This window comes from Zalophus californianus, chromosome 4 (assembly GCF_009762305.2).
Source record: "Zalophus californianus isolate mZalCal1 chromosome 4, mZalCal1.pri.v2, whole genome shotgun sequence".
In the NCBI taxonomy this organism is placed as follows: Eukaryota; Metazoa; Chordata; class Mammalia; order Carnivora; family Otariidae; genus Zalophus; species Zalophus californianus.
In genome coordinates this window covers 78,483,224-78,499,678 of record NC_045598.1, presented here as the reverse complement: position 1 = coordinate 78,499,678, position 16,455 = coordinate 78,483,224, and the positions used below count along the sequence as shown (strand labels likewise).

At 37.3% G+C, this 16,455-nt stretch overlaps 1 protein-coding gene across 2 annotated transcripts in view; it reads right to left on the bottom strand.

The window, feature by feature from the left end:
• The window catches only part of DR1 (down-regulator of transcription 1), a 19,287-nt gene extending 2,832 nt beyond the window's left edge, over positions 1–16,455 (bottom strand). The window contains exons 1-3 of one of the 2 annotated variants that reach the window (XM_027617875.1): positions 15,499–16,455; positions 7,182–7,345; positions 5,148–5,274 (exon numbers count right to left, since the gene is read on the bottom strand). In XM_027617875.1, coding sequence (XP_027473676.1) covers positions 5,148–5,274; positions 7,182–7,345; positions 15,499–15,718 — 511 coding nt within the window. In that variant the 5' untranslated portion in view covers positions 15,719–16,455. The remainder of the gene's footprint in view (positions 1–5,147; positions 5,275–7,181; positions 7,346–15,498) is intronic. The other variant, XM_027617865.2, reaches the window with a different exon arrangement.

Below are 16,455 nucleotides of genomic sequence, written 5' to 3'. Positions count from 1 at the left end.
CCCATAAATACACACACACATACACACTTCCCATACACAGTAAAGAAAACGCACTTATCCAGGACTGAATTTAAGTGAGATAGTTAAAATCCATTCATCTGATATATAGCCTCTCCAACAATCATCACAGAATTTTTAGAAACCAGGGTGCCTGGCTGGCTCAGTAAGTAGAGCATGAGACTCTTGATCTCAGGGTCAGGAGTTCAAGCCCCACACTGGGCATGGAGCCTACTTTGAATAAATAAATAGAAAAATAAATAAAGATTTACATTCTAAAGCTTTATTCTTAATAAAGAATTTTAGAAACTAAAATACATACATAGGCATTGCACACACTGTTGCAACATCTAAAGCTCTTTCCCAATTTAATTTCATCCACTCACAGAAAAATCCCATGAAAAGGGAAAAAAATGAATCTGTTCTTGAAAAGATCATATAATTTCCCATTGGATTCTTTTTTTTTTTTAAAGATTTTATTTATTTGACAGAGAGAGACACAATAAGAGAGGGAACACAAGCAGGGGGAGTGGGAGAGGGAGAAGCAGACTCCCCGCTCAGCAGGGAACCCGATGCGGTGCTCCATCCCAGGACCCTGGGCGCCCCTCCCATTGGATTCTACCGAAATAATGCTGTTTCTCTTTCTCTGCCTTTTCTCAGAATTGTTCCTTAAGCCTGGCTCATATCCTCTACCTTCCTTTATGCATGGCCAATTCCTAGTTATCATTTAAAATAGAAATTGGTCTTTCTTGACCCTTCTAGGTCATATTGAATACTCTATTTCATACGCCATAATTCTCTATGCATTCCTACACCTATCTACTTTATTCTTTAATTATCTGAGCATATTATCTTTTTTCTCCACTAGACTTGAGAATACAGAATATTTTCATACTCTTTGCTGCATTCCCAACATATAGGCCTCCAGTATTTTCTGAATGAATATTTTGTGGGGAAATGGTAATACTCAGCATAACTCTAAAATTAAGATTTTACCATGTGCATTCCTAACTTTTCTTAATAATCTGTCATGAATTTACTATCCAAACATTTCTAGATGAGAATTCTAATCAGGCCATGATCATACTTTAAAAAAATCGTCTGTTATACCAATTAAGTCCACTTTCTCAGCCTAGAGTTCAAGGTCCTCCAAATTACTGCCTGCCCTAACCTATCTCCCAAATCAACTTCTGTAATATATACTTGGTACTCCAAAAAAACTTAGAACATAAAATATTTCCCAGATACACCATACCCTCCCATTTTTGCTACCTTAACTCATGCTGATATTCACTCTATTTGAAATTTCCTAATTTTCATGAAATTCCACTCTTCCTTCAACTCAAACTGAAATACTATTTTATCCATTAAGTTTTTTCCTGATTCCTAACTGTATCATTCAGGATCTAATCAGGAGACAGAAGTCACACTAGTAGGGGAACAGAGAAAATGAAATATAAAGGATTGTTAACCAAGTATAAAGCTGGGAACTACGTCATTGAAAAGGCAAGAAAACACTAAGATATCATGCAACTGGTAACTATCAAAACCAGCCACCATCCCTAAAACTGGGGCAACAAAGGAAGAGGCTGGAATTTTTAAAACTTAGAAGCTTAAAGGAACAATCCATGGAACTGAAACTCAGACCTCTGAAGAAGGGACATAGATTGGCTGGTAAGCATCTCTTGAGCTTGGTAGAGTGACCCAAGGTTTGAGACCCACATCCCTAAGGAAGAGGGTGAATGTTTAGGCTGGTTCTGTAAGTATTAAAGAAAACTGCAAACTGGATTCAAGTCCTGCTACAGGAAAAAAAAAAACAAAACTGATGCAGCCAGAGTGAAGAAGCACTGGTAGGTTATCCAAAAGAGCTTGAAGCCAACAGTTAGTAAAAGAAAGGAGCCCAAGTGCTGCCTTCCACCTCCAACCTGGCAATCTCCCTCCAGAACCCCCTCGTGGCAGCAGAGTCTATAATGAAGTCCACAAGAAAAGCAGAAACTCGGTTTGCAGAGTACTAGGCTTGGTCACAAATCAAAGCATAGAAAGGCGGGTTTCAGGCTAAGAAAATTGTTTAGTAACTGGCACATGGTGTTTTTTTCTTTTTAAAATTTTATTTAAACATAATTATGCTGGGCGCCTGGGTGGCTCAGTTGGTTAAATGGCTGCCTTCGGCTCAGGCCATGATCCTGGAGTCCCGGGATCGAGTCCCATATCGGGCTCCCTGCTCAGTGGGGAGTCTGCTTCTCCCTCTGACCCTCTTCCCTCTTGTGCTCTCTGTCTCTCATTCTCTCTCTCAAATAAATAAATAAAATCTTTAAAAAAAATAAACATAATTATGCTTACAAAAATACACTCATATTGGGTAACAGAATGCAATATAAGTTTAACTTACTCTACTCAATTTGGACCAAAAACTTAGTATATAGTTTAAGCTCAAAAAAAAAAAAAAGGATTTGCAATTTGATTTATTTTTCACCTACTACAAGTGTATACAAAAGATTCTCCATCAAATGCTACAACAAAACATTGTAATGTTTCAATGCCAGTTTACAAAGTTCAATAACTAATGGATTGTTGAAAAGGGTGGGGAGAGCCTATGTAAAAATGTGAAAATGTAAAGCTATCCAATTTTTTTTTTTAAGATTTCACTTATTTATTTGTCAGAGAGAGAGCGAGCATAAGCAGGGGGAGTGGCAGGCAGAGGGAGAAGCAGACTCGCCCCTGAGCAGGGAGGCCGATGTGCGGCTCGATCCCAGGACCCTGGGATCAATGACCCGAGCCGAAGGCAAACGCTTAACCAACTGAGCCACCCAGGCGTCCCAAAAGCTATCCAATTTAGTTAATTATTGCATGTGGATCACAAATCTACACAAATCAAGATTCAGATAATCTTGAATCTGAATTAACACTATCAGCTCAGTTCATCTGCTGAGGTCAACAAGAAAACTGCACACTAGCTGTTTTTCTGAGTTATGCAAAAAAGAAAATTAAGTTTCTTCCCCAGCTTTTCAGTCCAGAACTGATATTATACTACAGGCAAGGTATTCCTTCCATTGTCAACATTCATAAGGAGACATGTGAAGTCGGCTTAGGTTTAAATTTGTATTAGCACTCACATGCAAAATAACTGGCACACTCTTACACTGCCAAAATCTAATGTGATGTCTCCGTTCTTGGGATCTCTATACGTTCCTCATGAAACAGTCAGCCTCCTATTATAGTTGTTAGTGTACCTATTATCATACCTCTCCTACAAAACAAAAACTTTTTTTGTTTAGGAAATAAAAAACCAGATATTCTAATCACCACTTTCATCGATTTTTATTTTAAAAAAGTATGGAAAATAGTTATTCTAACACACAGACATATTTACTTTTATGGCAGGAATACCCGGAGTGTAAAACAGACTAAGAATGCTTCATGAAAAACATTTTAAGAGTTCATAATGGGGTGCCTGGGTGGCTCAGTCGGTTAAGCATCTGCCTTTGGCTCAGGTCATGATCCCAGGGTCCTGAGAGGGACCAGATCAGGCTCCCTGCTCAGTGGGGAGTCTTGCTTCTCCCTCTCCCTTTGCCCCTCCCCCCTGCTTGGGTTCTCTCTCACTCGCTTGCACACTCTCTCTCCCAAATAAATAAATAAAATCTTTTAAATAAAGTTCATAAGAAAATTATAGGTCAAACCAAATATTTGAATTTAATAAACTTAAGAATACCTACTCTGTGCCTTAATCAACTATAAATAGGTAAAATTTCATAGCACAGAAAAAAAAACTCAAATAGTTTCAGATCTCTACACAGGTTTAATTGCAAAAGGTGCTTGATCTCATGTTTATTCAATGATCTGCAAAGACACGTACTGGTTACAATTAAAATTTAACTGACTTTTAAGTACCATGGCCCCATATCAGCAACCACACTTTTCTGTCTGGACATAAAAACATTCCCGTGCCTTTAAAATCTTTGCTGACTGATAGACTTTGTTTATATTCAGTGGTACTTTTTCTAATTTCCTTTTCCCTCTTGCCTCTTATCCAATGTACCCCAAGTATTTTTCTTCTAAAATGGGAGTGTGAAAGAGAGTAGACATATATTTCCTAATTCATTTCTTCTTTTGGAGAGTTTTCCTATGTTTTAAGAAGCTCATTCCCAAATACTAAAACGACTCATTTATAATTCAGAGTTAGCCTTAATTTCAGTATATTAATGGTTTCCCCTTTCCAAATATTTGTTGCTAACAGCTGAAAGACAGCTTCAAATGAGGCTGCAATTGTGTTAGTGTTTAAAGTCTAAAAGATGAGGGGTGCCTGGGTGGCTCAGTCATTAAGCTTCTGCCTTTGGCTCGGGTCATGATCCCGGAATCCTGGAATCAAGCCCCACGTTGGGCTCCCTGCTCTGCGGGAAGCCTGCTTCTCCCTCTCCTGCTCTCCCTGCTTGTGTTCCCTCTCTGGCTGTCTCTCTCTCTGTCAAATAAATAAAATCTTTGAAAAAAAAAATAAAGTCTAAAAGATGAAATGAAACTAATGAAAAAGATATTATATTTACTTAACAGTTCCTTTCATATTTAGGACTTCACTGCTTTGTGCTTTGAGGAAGAAGTACTAGATAGGTGCTATAATTTTATCTCTCTGCTGATCTTCTCACAAGAGCAAAGAAATACTAAGGGATCTTGACCCCATAGATGAGGGTAAGAAAGAAGGGAGATAAGGAAGAGGAAAAAACAGATGACAAGCATAGAAAAGCAAAGACAGATTTGGCAGATTTCTTTCGTTCTTCTTTTTGCCCTGGAAAGGATAAGGCATGTTCCGCTTAAAAGTTCCAAAATAGGGGCGCCTGGGTGGCTCAGTCGTTGGGGCGTCTGCCATCGGCTCGGGTCATGATCCCAGGGTCCTGGTATCGAGCCCCACATCGGGCTCCCTGCTCGGCCCCGCTTCTCCCTCTCCCACTCCCCCTGCTTGTGTTCCCTCTCTCACTGTCTCTCTCTCCATCAAATAAATAAATAAATAAAATCTTTAAAAAAAAAGTTCCAAAATAAAGTTAAGCAGACAAAATATGGGCTAGAACATTAGCATGGTAATGAAGAAAGAGCAAGTTTTGGAGTCAGAAGATGTGAGTTTTGAATTTAAACTCCAACACTTCCTAACTATATGAACTTACTTGTTTTATTTAACTCAATCCTTTCCAGTAAACTACGTTTCAGAATAGCAAGAACCATGTCTCTTTTGTATACCATTATAAGCCTAGAATTATACGTCTGGTAAGTAGTGAGGACTTCAGTAATTATCTGTAAAACAAATGAATGAATGATCTCAATCAAGTTTCTCCATCTCCAAATCTGTTTCTTAATGCGTAAATGAGTATAGGAAAATTTACATTTATTTATTTTACTCATACTTATAAAAACTCTGCAAAGTATGTAAAGTATCTAGCAGAGAATCATTTTCTTTTCATCAAATATCTAATTTGGGGGGCACCTGGGTGGCTCAGTCGGTTAAGCATCGGACTCTTGATTTTGGCTCAGGTCAGGATCTCAGGATTGTGAAAAAGAGCCCTGAGTCGGGCTCCGCACTGTCATGGCGCCTGTTTAAGATTCTCTCTCTCCCTCCCCCTCTCCCCCTCCCTACCCTCTCTCCCTCCCTTTAAAAAAAAAAAAAATCTAATTTGGAACTCTCTAGGTGATCTACAATAGCAGAGAATTAATAAATAATAGCCATTAATATTTTTTAATCATCTTTCTTTGTAACCTCATATTCATATGGATTATATAGTTTGCTTGTGTTTACGCCTGCTTCAAAAGCTTTTAGTAACTCTTTAGTACGTATAGGTGGTTGTGAGGATTAAAAAAATACAGGTAAATTACTTAGCAACATGATTAACACATGGTTAGAACTCAAATGTTAGTAAACTTTTATTTTTCTTATTAGTTTAAATGGTTTCTAGTGCTTAATACCTGACAACACTTAAAATTCAAATGCTTTTTGATTCAAACCCAAATGACTGTTATTACTACAGAGATCAGGTATGGTGCCAATCTGGAAGAGATTACCTAAAATGATACTTCCCAGTTCTACAACACAATACGGGTAACTACAATAACTGGTACAAAATCTCACCCTTTCTATTCAAACCAAAACTGCCTTACAATCTCAAATGAGAGGCCAAAACTTAGTGGGGAAAAAAGAACTTTATCCTCTCTCTTCCTTTTTTATTTTTTTTTAAATAGAGGAATATTAAAAAATAAAATAGAGGAATATTAGTACTTGGTGCTAATCCTTCACAAACTGGTAATCAGAACTTTAATAAGAAAAAAAAGTTCTCTCCCTTTCTCTGTTCTACTAGCCCTTCAAAATTTTTTAGGATTAGAATGTTTGTTTTATTATTTCTTTTAAAGATTTTATTTATTTATTTGTCAGAGAGAGAGCACAAAGCAGGGGGATTGGCAGGCAGAGGGAGAAGCAGGCTCCCCACTGAGCAAGGAGCCCAATGTGGAACCCAATCCCAGGCCCCTGGGATCATGACCTGAGCCAAAGGCAGACGCTAAACCGACTGAGCCCCCCAGATGTCCCTATAGAATGTTTGTTTCAAAGGTGTGTTAAAAACTTAATTTAACTAGGGTGACGGGCAATAAGGAGGGCAACGTGATGTGATGAACACCGGGTATTATAAGCAACTGATGAATTACTGAACTCTACATCTGAAACCAATGATGTACTATATGTTGGCTAACTGAATTTAAATTAAAAAAACTTAATTTAACTATAAAATAGATGTTTATCAAATTTTCCTCATATGCTACTCATTTTAAGATCTGATATAGTATTTTCTCACCAGTCCCATCATTTTAAATTTTAAGAATGTTTAGGTATACTTCTCATGCTTTTAAGTGGGTATTTTGTCTAGAAAAAAAAAAAAACCATCAAAGTAAAATCTCAGCAGTTATTTGGAGTTATTCTCCTCAGAAAACAGGTTGCTACAAATATATACTTTTCTAAGAAGTAAATAACTGGCCAAACAGAGTCAAACTGGTTAGTTAGATCTAAACATCAGATTCTATGATCAAACAATCAGCCACAGAAAGAAAATCCTCTGGGTATGTATGTTGATTTAGGAAATGATTTCAGAAACCAGTATGATTTCTGTTAGCAAACAGGGTAGGATTCAGATGAAAATAATTTAAAATGCATTACTTACTTTTGCAAATAACTCTTGTTGCTGTCTTAATAATTCTTCTTCAGGAATGCCAAGGTTTTCCAAACGAGAACTGGCCTTTCTTCTTTTTAACGCTACAGTCTTGCATTCTTGTAAGACTTCCTTTACTTCACTGATATAAGAGCCAAAGCCCAAACTTTCTAGTGCTAGGGAAATGAAAATAGGAAAACATGAAAGAGTGATAAAATTTAGTCTTTCGCCCATCTATGGAACACTAAGTTTTTGTGGGTTTTTTTTTTGGGGGGGGGCTGCTGTCTTGTAATAATTTTACCTATTTTATAGTTGCACAGCAACTATCTGAATGACTAAATCCATTTTATCAACTTTCTTAATATTAAATTGCAAATTAGATAAAACTTGAGGAACATTTAACAGCATAGGTCTTTCCTTTTCCTTTTCTTTCTAACTTTTAAAAACCAAAGCATTTCCTGTGAGAAAAACAAAAAGTCCAATGTAAGAATATGTGCTTTTAGTAAGAAAACATTTTCCTATACCACTCATTGTAAATCAAACATCATTAACTCAGTCACTTTTTCAAAGAACACAAAAAAAGGAAATATTTGGAATCTATTTGTTAATAACATATTTTGTGCCATTTGGCTTAGAAAAGGTAGGCTGGTAACACATGTTCTAAGTGTCAGTACGATAGGATGAAAGAACAGATAAGTTCTTTTGTACAATATATCAACAGAAAACTATTTTTAGCAAAGACACTCAAACTGCCAAGTTTAAGAAATACTGGTGGAAATAACTTATGAAATTCAGCATTTATATTCAGCCAACAAGTTTCCCTTGAAAATAAAATTTAACACAAAGCACTATAAAAACATTTCAAGTGATGTGGCAGAAAAATGGGATAAAGGAAAACTGTAAGGATAGAAGCATTAACAAAAAATTCTCTCCCTTTATTTTTTCACACTTAAAAAGAATATTTTATAATAATGCACTTTCTAAATGCCTTCTGTAATCAAGACAAAGCATTAAGTTTCCTTTTGGCTCACAGTAATTAAAATTATATTTTATAGTTTACTATCTGTTGATATCTCCAAAGGCATTTGGGGGTTTTTTGTGGTTTTTTTGGCATTTTTGTTTTCTGACCCAATGATGAAATATAGGTGGTGAAAAACATAGTAAATGAACTTAACTTAGTTCATCAGTTCTTGTAGTTTTTCAACAATTATGATGAAACAGAGTGCCCTCAATAAAGATGCCCTGAATTCTACATCAGGGATTTGCTCTTCAGGGAGAATACCAAATACACCTTTATGGATACACATTCCCCCCTGTGTAAGCTGTGGTTTTTAAGACATTTTGAAATGATAATTTTAATTACTTCAAATATTAAGCTATTTGCATCAACCTTCTTCAGAAATAATCTTGATGCCAAAAAGCATAGTACTTGCTTGAACTTTAATTATATTAACTTATTGCCCCTCTTCACCCTCCAAAAAACTTCAGTAAAGCATTACTCTGAATTCTGTATATGAAATTAACCACCACATAATTCTTGGCCTCAAGGAGCTTGGGGTATAGTGGAAAATTAAGTGAAGATTAGGCAACCTGCATTTTTTATTTGAATTGACAGACGGATTATTAAGCGTCAATGACAGAAGTCAAAATTTTTCTTTTACTCTCTTTTTTAAAGGCATGAACGTAATAGTATGTTTTCAGTAATATTGGCTGGAGATAATACCAAAACCAAGAATGGCTTATGGTTCCTCCCACATTCTGAAGAAAGTCTTATTTCCTTAGTGTACACCAAGTTTCTCCAGGATGTAGCCCCACCTTCCAGCTTTATTTCTGCCATTAAATCCCTGCATACTTATGCTAAATCTGACAGCTCAGTGTTTCCCAGCAGACATCAGTTTCCCACATTCATCCTGATGGTAATGCATTCATGGCTCAAATCAAACTCCATCTTCAAATTAAGCTTTCCTGATCCTTCTATACAGAAGTAATCTCCCCCTTGTAAAATCAAACAGATATCTTAGAATTTGAAATTTGATTGTCAATATATTCATATAACCTTCAATACATATCTCCAAGCTTCAATTTTCCTTCTCTGAGAATAGCATCTATTTCATATCTTCCTAAAACATATGCAGTATAGTGGTTATGCATGTAGGCCCTAAGGCTGCCAGACTGATCCCAGCTCTGCCTCATTTCAGCTGTGTGACCCTAGATAAATTCCTTCACCTCTGTGCCTCTAAAACAAGAATAACAGTATCTTTATCTCATCAGATCAGGTTACTGTGAAGAATAAATGAATTAATATAAACAAAGAGCTTAGAATACAGGATGGCCCATAGAATGAGCAAATAAAGTACTCACTATTATATTTTTATTATTTTTGGATGTGAGAGTAATATCAAGTAATCTAAGGCATTTAACAGTGTCTAGCACGTAAGATTAGCTTAACCACTTGGACTATTTATTATTCATCTTTATTTTTTTTCTTACATTTAAAAGAGTGCCCTACCAAAAAAAAAATTAATTAAAAAAAAATAAAAGGGTGCCCTGATAAGTGTATAGGACCTAAATAAATGTAGAGATATGCAGTATCACACTAAATTCAAGTTGAACGAATGTATTTGTAATATAAAATAGTAAAATTTATAAAATTAACAAATCAACACAATGGAAATAACTCTTCAAAATATCATGAATTACTAGACTAGACATCAAAAAAAAAAATCCAATCCAAACTACCTTTAACCATGGGTGGCTTGAATTAAAAATTAAAAAAAAACAAAGAATTCACCTTTAAAAACATCTAAGGTTGAGAGCACTGCTTTCAAAAAATTTGCAAGTAAATCCAAGGTTAATATTTAATATTATTCAAAGAGCTTCCATATACAAATCTGTACTCTCAATAAAATGGCTCAATGGGAAGAGCCATAAATTTAATTTCAAAAACTACATTGACTTTAATCCAAATTTTAAATACATTTTGGCTAACAGATAGCCATAAGTGGTTACAGTATCTTCTAAACAAGACGTTTTACATCATTTGTTACCATGTAGTAATAATCATTCCCATTTTACACAAAGGAGAATCTTAAAGGATAAGGGAAATGATTCATAAGCAGGGCCATCATTTGCAGTGGTGCAGGTTATTTAGTGCACAACAGTACCATATCTAAGGAGGGCCATTCCTACTGTAAACACAGATTTGTATGTTTATTATGGCACTTTTCTGGCAGATAGTAGTAAAGGTTTTTAAGTAAAAAGTGCCTTTTTCTAGTTTGTGTAAAGAGACTTAATGGACTGTTATGGCCCTGGCTCTAGGGATCTCAGAGTAAAAGCCAGAAAAGAAAAAAAAAAACAAAAAAACTGTGGGTAAAACACATACATCACTTGCTCCTCAGAGGTCTGTCTGCTATCCTCTGCCATGTATTTTAAAACTATACCCAGAAAAGTGCATGGTATATTAGGGGAAAAAAACACTTGGCACAGTTTTCAATTTGAAAGACAGATGTTAACAAGACAAACACTTAAAAAACACTTAAAAAAAAAAAAGGTAAAACTTCCACCCAGCAACAATAATTCTAATATAGTCTTATCTTATTTTACAAAAGTGATATAATCTTATAAAGTTTTGTTATAACAAGACTTTGTGTGACCTGTATAATGCAGGTTTTTCATTAAAAAATTAAAATACATAAAATAGCATTCTCAAATTTCTCTATTTTCTTTTGTTTATAAGTTAAGGGAAGGGGGTTGATGTAGTTCACTTAAATATATTTAGAGGATAATATAGGCCAATGTGACTTCTTGGCTCATGAGCCTGGCAAAGGTTTCTGAAGACCCTTAACCATGTCCTCTATGGATCACTATTCCTGAGAATCTGGGACAATAATGAGACTGATAGCAGAGCAGGAACCAAATATCATCCATCTTTCTATCCTTAGCAGTATCTAATACAGTGCCAAGTACCTAGTAGTATTCAAAAGAAATTGTTGGGTGGCAGAAGGAAAATAAAAACGAAAGATATATCAGTTTTAAGGAAAATAATAAAATCCCAACTTGAAAAGAACAATGTCATATACAATGTGTCCCCTTGGAAAAAAATATAAGCATGCATGATTATTTAGGTAATACAGTATCATTCTCCTTATTATTACAACTTCTCTGCAATCACTCAGGTTCTCTGATTTAAAAACTACTTCACAACCACTTTCTAAAATAGACTGTGGTTTAGGCTTTATAGCAAATCTACTCAAACTATGGTCCGTGAACTTGTGCCAGAACTGCTTATAAAGGTCTGTGATGGGTTAAGTATGAAAATCAAAGTAAGCATTTTGGAAACTTCACAGCAAAACTGTAACTACGTGCGGGTGATGGATGTGTTAGATAACCTTACTGTGGTATCATTTCACAAATATGTACACATATCAAATCATTATGTTGTACACCTTAATCTTACACAATGTTATGTCAATTATATCTCAATAAAGCTGGGAAAAAAAAGAACCTTCATAGCAACTTGACAGTAATTTTATGTCTACTAAATCTAACAACAAAAACTGAACTTTTGTCTTTTTTTAATTTTGTTTTTCTAGTGATCCATTTTTACTGTGTTTTACAAAAGTACCAGTGTGAGAGGGACTGAATTTTTAAAAATCCTTTAACAAAGATAGCTTGGAGAAACTCAATTGCTGAAGAAGCAAATCTTCAGAGACTTTTTCAAACTTTCACTACTTTCAGTTACTATTGTTATAAATGTGGGGGGGGGGATTTAGCAGAAGATTAAAAATGAAAAAAAAAGTCACTTAAAATATCCTTACTTACACTTTGGCTTTAACAAATGGCATCATGCTGTAAGATTAAACATAACAGACTTCCAGCTTTATGTTTCAATCAGTATCATTATAATTTTAAAAATGATTATTAGAGCATATCATGTAAGGGTCTCAACCTCAACTGATTCTCAATAAATGCAAGTAATACCTGAAACAATTAGGTATTATATATACATAAATGGGGAAACCTTTAACAGAATTGCATAAGGCCAGAGACTTTCCAGTGTAGAACTTGCCACTTTTTTTTTTTTTTAAAGATTTATTTATTTATTTTGAGAGAGTGAGAGTACATGAGATTGGGAGGGTTGGAGGGAGAAGCAGGCTCCTCACTGAGGAGGGAGCCCGATGCGGGACTCAATCCTGGGACTCCAGGATCATGACCTGAGCCGAAGGCAGTCGCTTAACCAACTGAGCCACCCAGGCGCCCGAACTTGCCACTCTTAACTCAATGTCAGTTCTTTCCATAATACAACAGACTGTGTTAAAATTCATTTAAGAATATGTGTTCACAGGGGTCCCTGGGTGGCTCAGTTGGTTAAGCGTATGACTCTTCATTTCAGCTCAGGTCATGATCTCAGCATCCTGAGATCAAGCCCCAGGATGGGGCTTGAAATTCTCCCTCTCCCTCTCCCCTTGCCCCCTCCCCCACACTCTCTCTAAAATAAATACATCTTAAAAAAAAAAAAAGAATGTGTTCACAGAAACCAGCGGTGAAATAAAAGGAACACCTTTTATAGCTTAGAACTCCTCTGCGTATCTGTGATCTTCAATACGAAGTCCACTTTCCTAAAATAAATACATTTAGAAATTTTTTTTGAATTTAACTATTTCAAAGATTTTCTGGCAATAAAATTATTTCAACTTTAGTAACTTGCATTCTACAGAACTGCCTCAAATGCTTAATTTGCTCCGAGAAGGTAAAGCAAAGTAGCAAGTGAAAAATGACATGTCCTAAAGCAAAATCTAGTTCATTAAACTTATTACTAGAAAATCTAAACTTCAACATGTGAGATTCATACAACTTGAAATATACATTACTATTCCACTTGGATATATCCTACATACCAAAATAATCAGTGCTTACAGAAAAGCAAAAAAAAGTGTATCTACCATGATTTAGCAAGCTTTAAACACCTAAAAAAATACACACCCTAAGGATTTCTTTTTAAAAATGTAACCACTCAAGACAAAAATTCTTTAAAATGATTAAGGAATGTGAGATTAATACAAGATGATAAATGTATATATTTTATTCCCCTAATTGGACAGAATTGGGGGCAAAAATCGTAGGTCCTTATCTACTTAACAACAGCAATGTTACCAAAAAGAAGGGTAAATTTGTAAGAGTGTAACAGGTCAATGGATGATTTATTTTTCCCCCAATGAATGATTTTTTTTAAAAATTAATCATCCTCAGTACACTAAGGAAAATGCTTTCACTGGAACTTTCTGACTCACACCTTAAACTGAATTTAGCATATTCCAAAGTTGAGCTATTTAGCATACTGCACGCTACAGCTGTACTTTTATTCCATCATGTCAATCAGAAATCTAAATATATCCTAGAAAAGAATAAAGTACCCAAGAAGACAGATTGTAATGTGTTATTAGATTTTTGGAATGATCCCCACTTCTGTGTTGTAAACAAATGTTTAGGCAGATCCTTTAGAAATCTTGTGCAATTTTCATTAGAAAGGCAATGTTGATAAAAGATTCTTTTTCTTTGTTATGAGTTGTAAAGGGAAATTGTAGCTATCTGTGTTAGATAATCTTATGAAAGACTTATGACAATTGTACAATGGAAAAATAAAACACAAGGCAAAACATATAGAACTTGACTTTCATTGTACTTGCCAGAGTATTCAGCGCACCAAACAAGTAGAAAAAAATACTAGCTTTAAAATCAAATATCATTTTTCCTAGAGATTTTTTTCTTCCTCATGTACATAAGTGGAAATAGCAGAGTATACTTAAATATACCTTCCACACATCATTAAGGACCAAAAATGAATCATTTAATTCTTTTGTCAATACTGACAGTAAAATATTGGATATGGTGAATACAAGCAGATGTGTTCTCTACTTCAGAATAATAGGAAAGTCACCTTTAAAAAGTTAAATTATAAAAAACAAAATGGTAGACAACTGCCTGCCTACTTAAATGATTAAAATTAATCATGATTGTTTTACTTCAAATGCAATAAAAAATTGTTAGAATTTTATAAAAGGCAAATAATCACCTCAAACTGAATACAACTTTTTCATAAGAGTACATGTAAGTGCTCTCAAAAAATTAGGACTAGTAAATATGTCTCCCTATGCCTGAAACAAACCATCAAAATGTGGTCCCCCAAATCCCTACTACTGGACTAAATCCTTTCCAAGATAAGAAACGATTGAAACTTTCAAAAATGCTGGTCAATAAAAGCTTACACGTATACATCTAAATGGGAATGGCAGCAGGAAAGGACAGGGAAATGTTCCATGAAAAAATCTCTTACAACCTTTCAATCCAAGCTTTAAAATTTATCTCCATAGAGCAAAGCAAGCTACACAAAAGAAAACCTAAGAAAGAGAGAAAAAAGAAGGAAAGAGGGAAGAAGAAAGAAGATAAAGATCATCCGCCCTTTTAACAGAACTGAAAAGTTTTATTAACTTGATGAATGGCAGGACCACTGAACCATTTTTTTTTTTTAAGATTTTACTTATTTATTTGGCAGAGAGAGAGACACAGCGAGAGAGGGAACACAAGCAGGGGGAGTGGGAGAGGGAGACGCAGGCTTCCCGCGGAGCAGGGAGCCCGATGCGGGGCTCGATCCCAGGACCCTGGGATCATGACCTGAGCCGAAGGCAGACACTTAACGACTGAGCCACCCAGACGCCCCCACTGAACCATTTTTAAAGCAGAAAATATACTGTCTTTATTCAACATCACTAAACTTTACAGCGTTGAACACACTTATGTTAAGAATTCTTTTACTCGTGTTCAGAAAATTTATCTTTTCCTCTACACTGGTAAAAAGGTCGGGTGGGGAAAGGGTGCTGCCTCTCACGCTTGAAGTTCCTGTCTGAATTTTCACTTTCCAAGGGAGAACTCTGGGTTCCTTTCTCAGTTGTCACGATCGAGGTTCCACTTTAGGCAGACAACTTCTCAGTTGTGATGTCTGGGTTCAACTTTAGGCAGGCAAAATTCTTGTTTCGGCTTACCTGGCCGTAAACTGAGACAGCAACTAATACTTTATCTTTGGAGGATGTGAGCTGACCTAAACGCTTGCAATCCTTACGTGTACTCGCTGGATGAAAAGCACCATCACAATACTACAGAGGAGTTTCTTAAGGCACCGGCTGCTTCCATGCCCGCGTGGCTTCCCACCCCCCCCCCACGTCTGCCAGTACTTATCAGGGGAGAGGAATGAAGGCTTTGACATGAACGGGTCACGCGACTAGCAGGCTGTCCCCGACCCTCATTTAAACAAAACCCCACACCTACCACTTACCTTGTATGACGTGCTCGGGTGAGATGGTCTTCTTTTCCGATTTGTTGCAAATCTCATTGGCTTCAGAAGATATAAGGTGAATGAATTCAGTGCAGCAGTTCACCACCAGCTCCCGGGCATCGTTGGCCACCCGGACGTTGGGGAGAGTCTCTTTGATCATCTTATTGATAGCAGCTCTAGGTATAGTGAGATCATCATCGTTGCCAGATGAGGAAGCCATCGTATCTCCCTCTCTCGCGCGCCCCGACTTTTAAAAACTCCCCAGCTCTGCGGCACTATTCCGCGAATTTTTCAAAAGGCTGCCCTCAAAAGTGTGATCCCAGGAGCGCGAAGAGAAGAGGGTGCAGAAAATGAAGGGGGGCGGGGAGGAGCCGGTTCGTGAGGGTGGGGGAACACCCGTGTGAGAGATTTAGGGCGAGGTTGGGAAGGAGGTCGGGACGCTGAGGATTACGGGGACAGCACTGTCCAGGTCGGAGAGGAGAAAGCAAAGGTGGTCCGGAAATCTGAGCACTGGGGAACCACCTTCGTGTCCCCTCAGAGGAGCGGGCGCTGTCGCCTAACCGGTCCCCAACCGCGCCGGAGCAGAGGCAAGGTCCAGGGGCACTGGCCTCACCGCGGTACTGGGCGGACACCCAGCGGGCTTGGCTCTAAAGAGCCGGAGCCCCCGCTGCCGCCGCCGCCAGCAGCCGCTGCCGCCGCCTCTGCCAAACCATCCTTCAGACACCCGCGCCGCCGCCTCACAACATGTCGGCCGCGGCCGCTGCTGGAACCGTGGCGGCCGCCTGGGAACGAATACAGACAGAGCCGGGCACAAGGGGAGCGACAGCAGCGGCCGCCGTGGCCGTTTAGCCCGAACGCAGATCGTGGAAGCCGAATCCGCGGCAACGGTGGTCCCTCCAGAGGCCAAGGAAGAAGGTTTGCTGGAAGCCTCTCCCGACACCCTTTGCGCTACCGGAA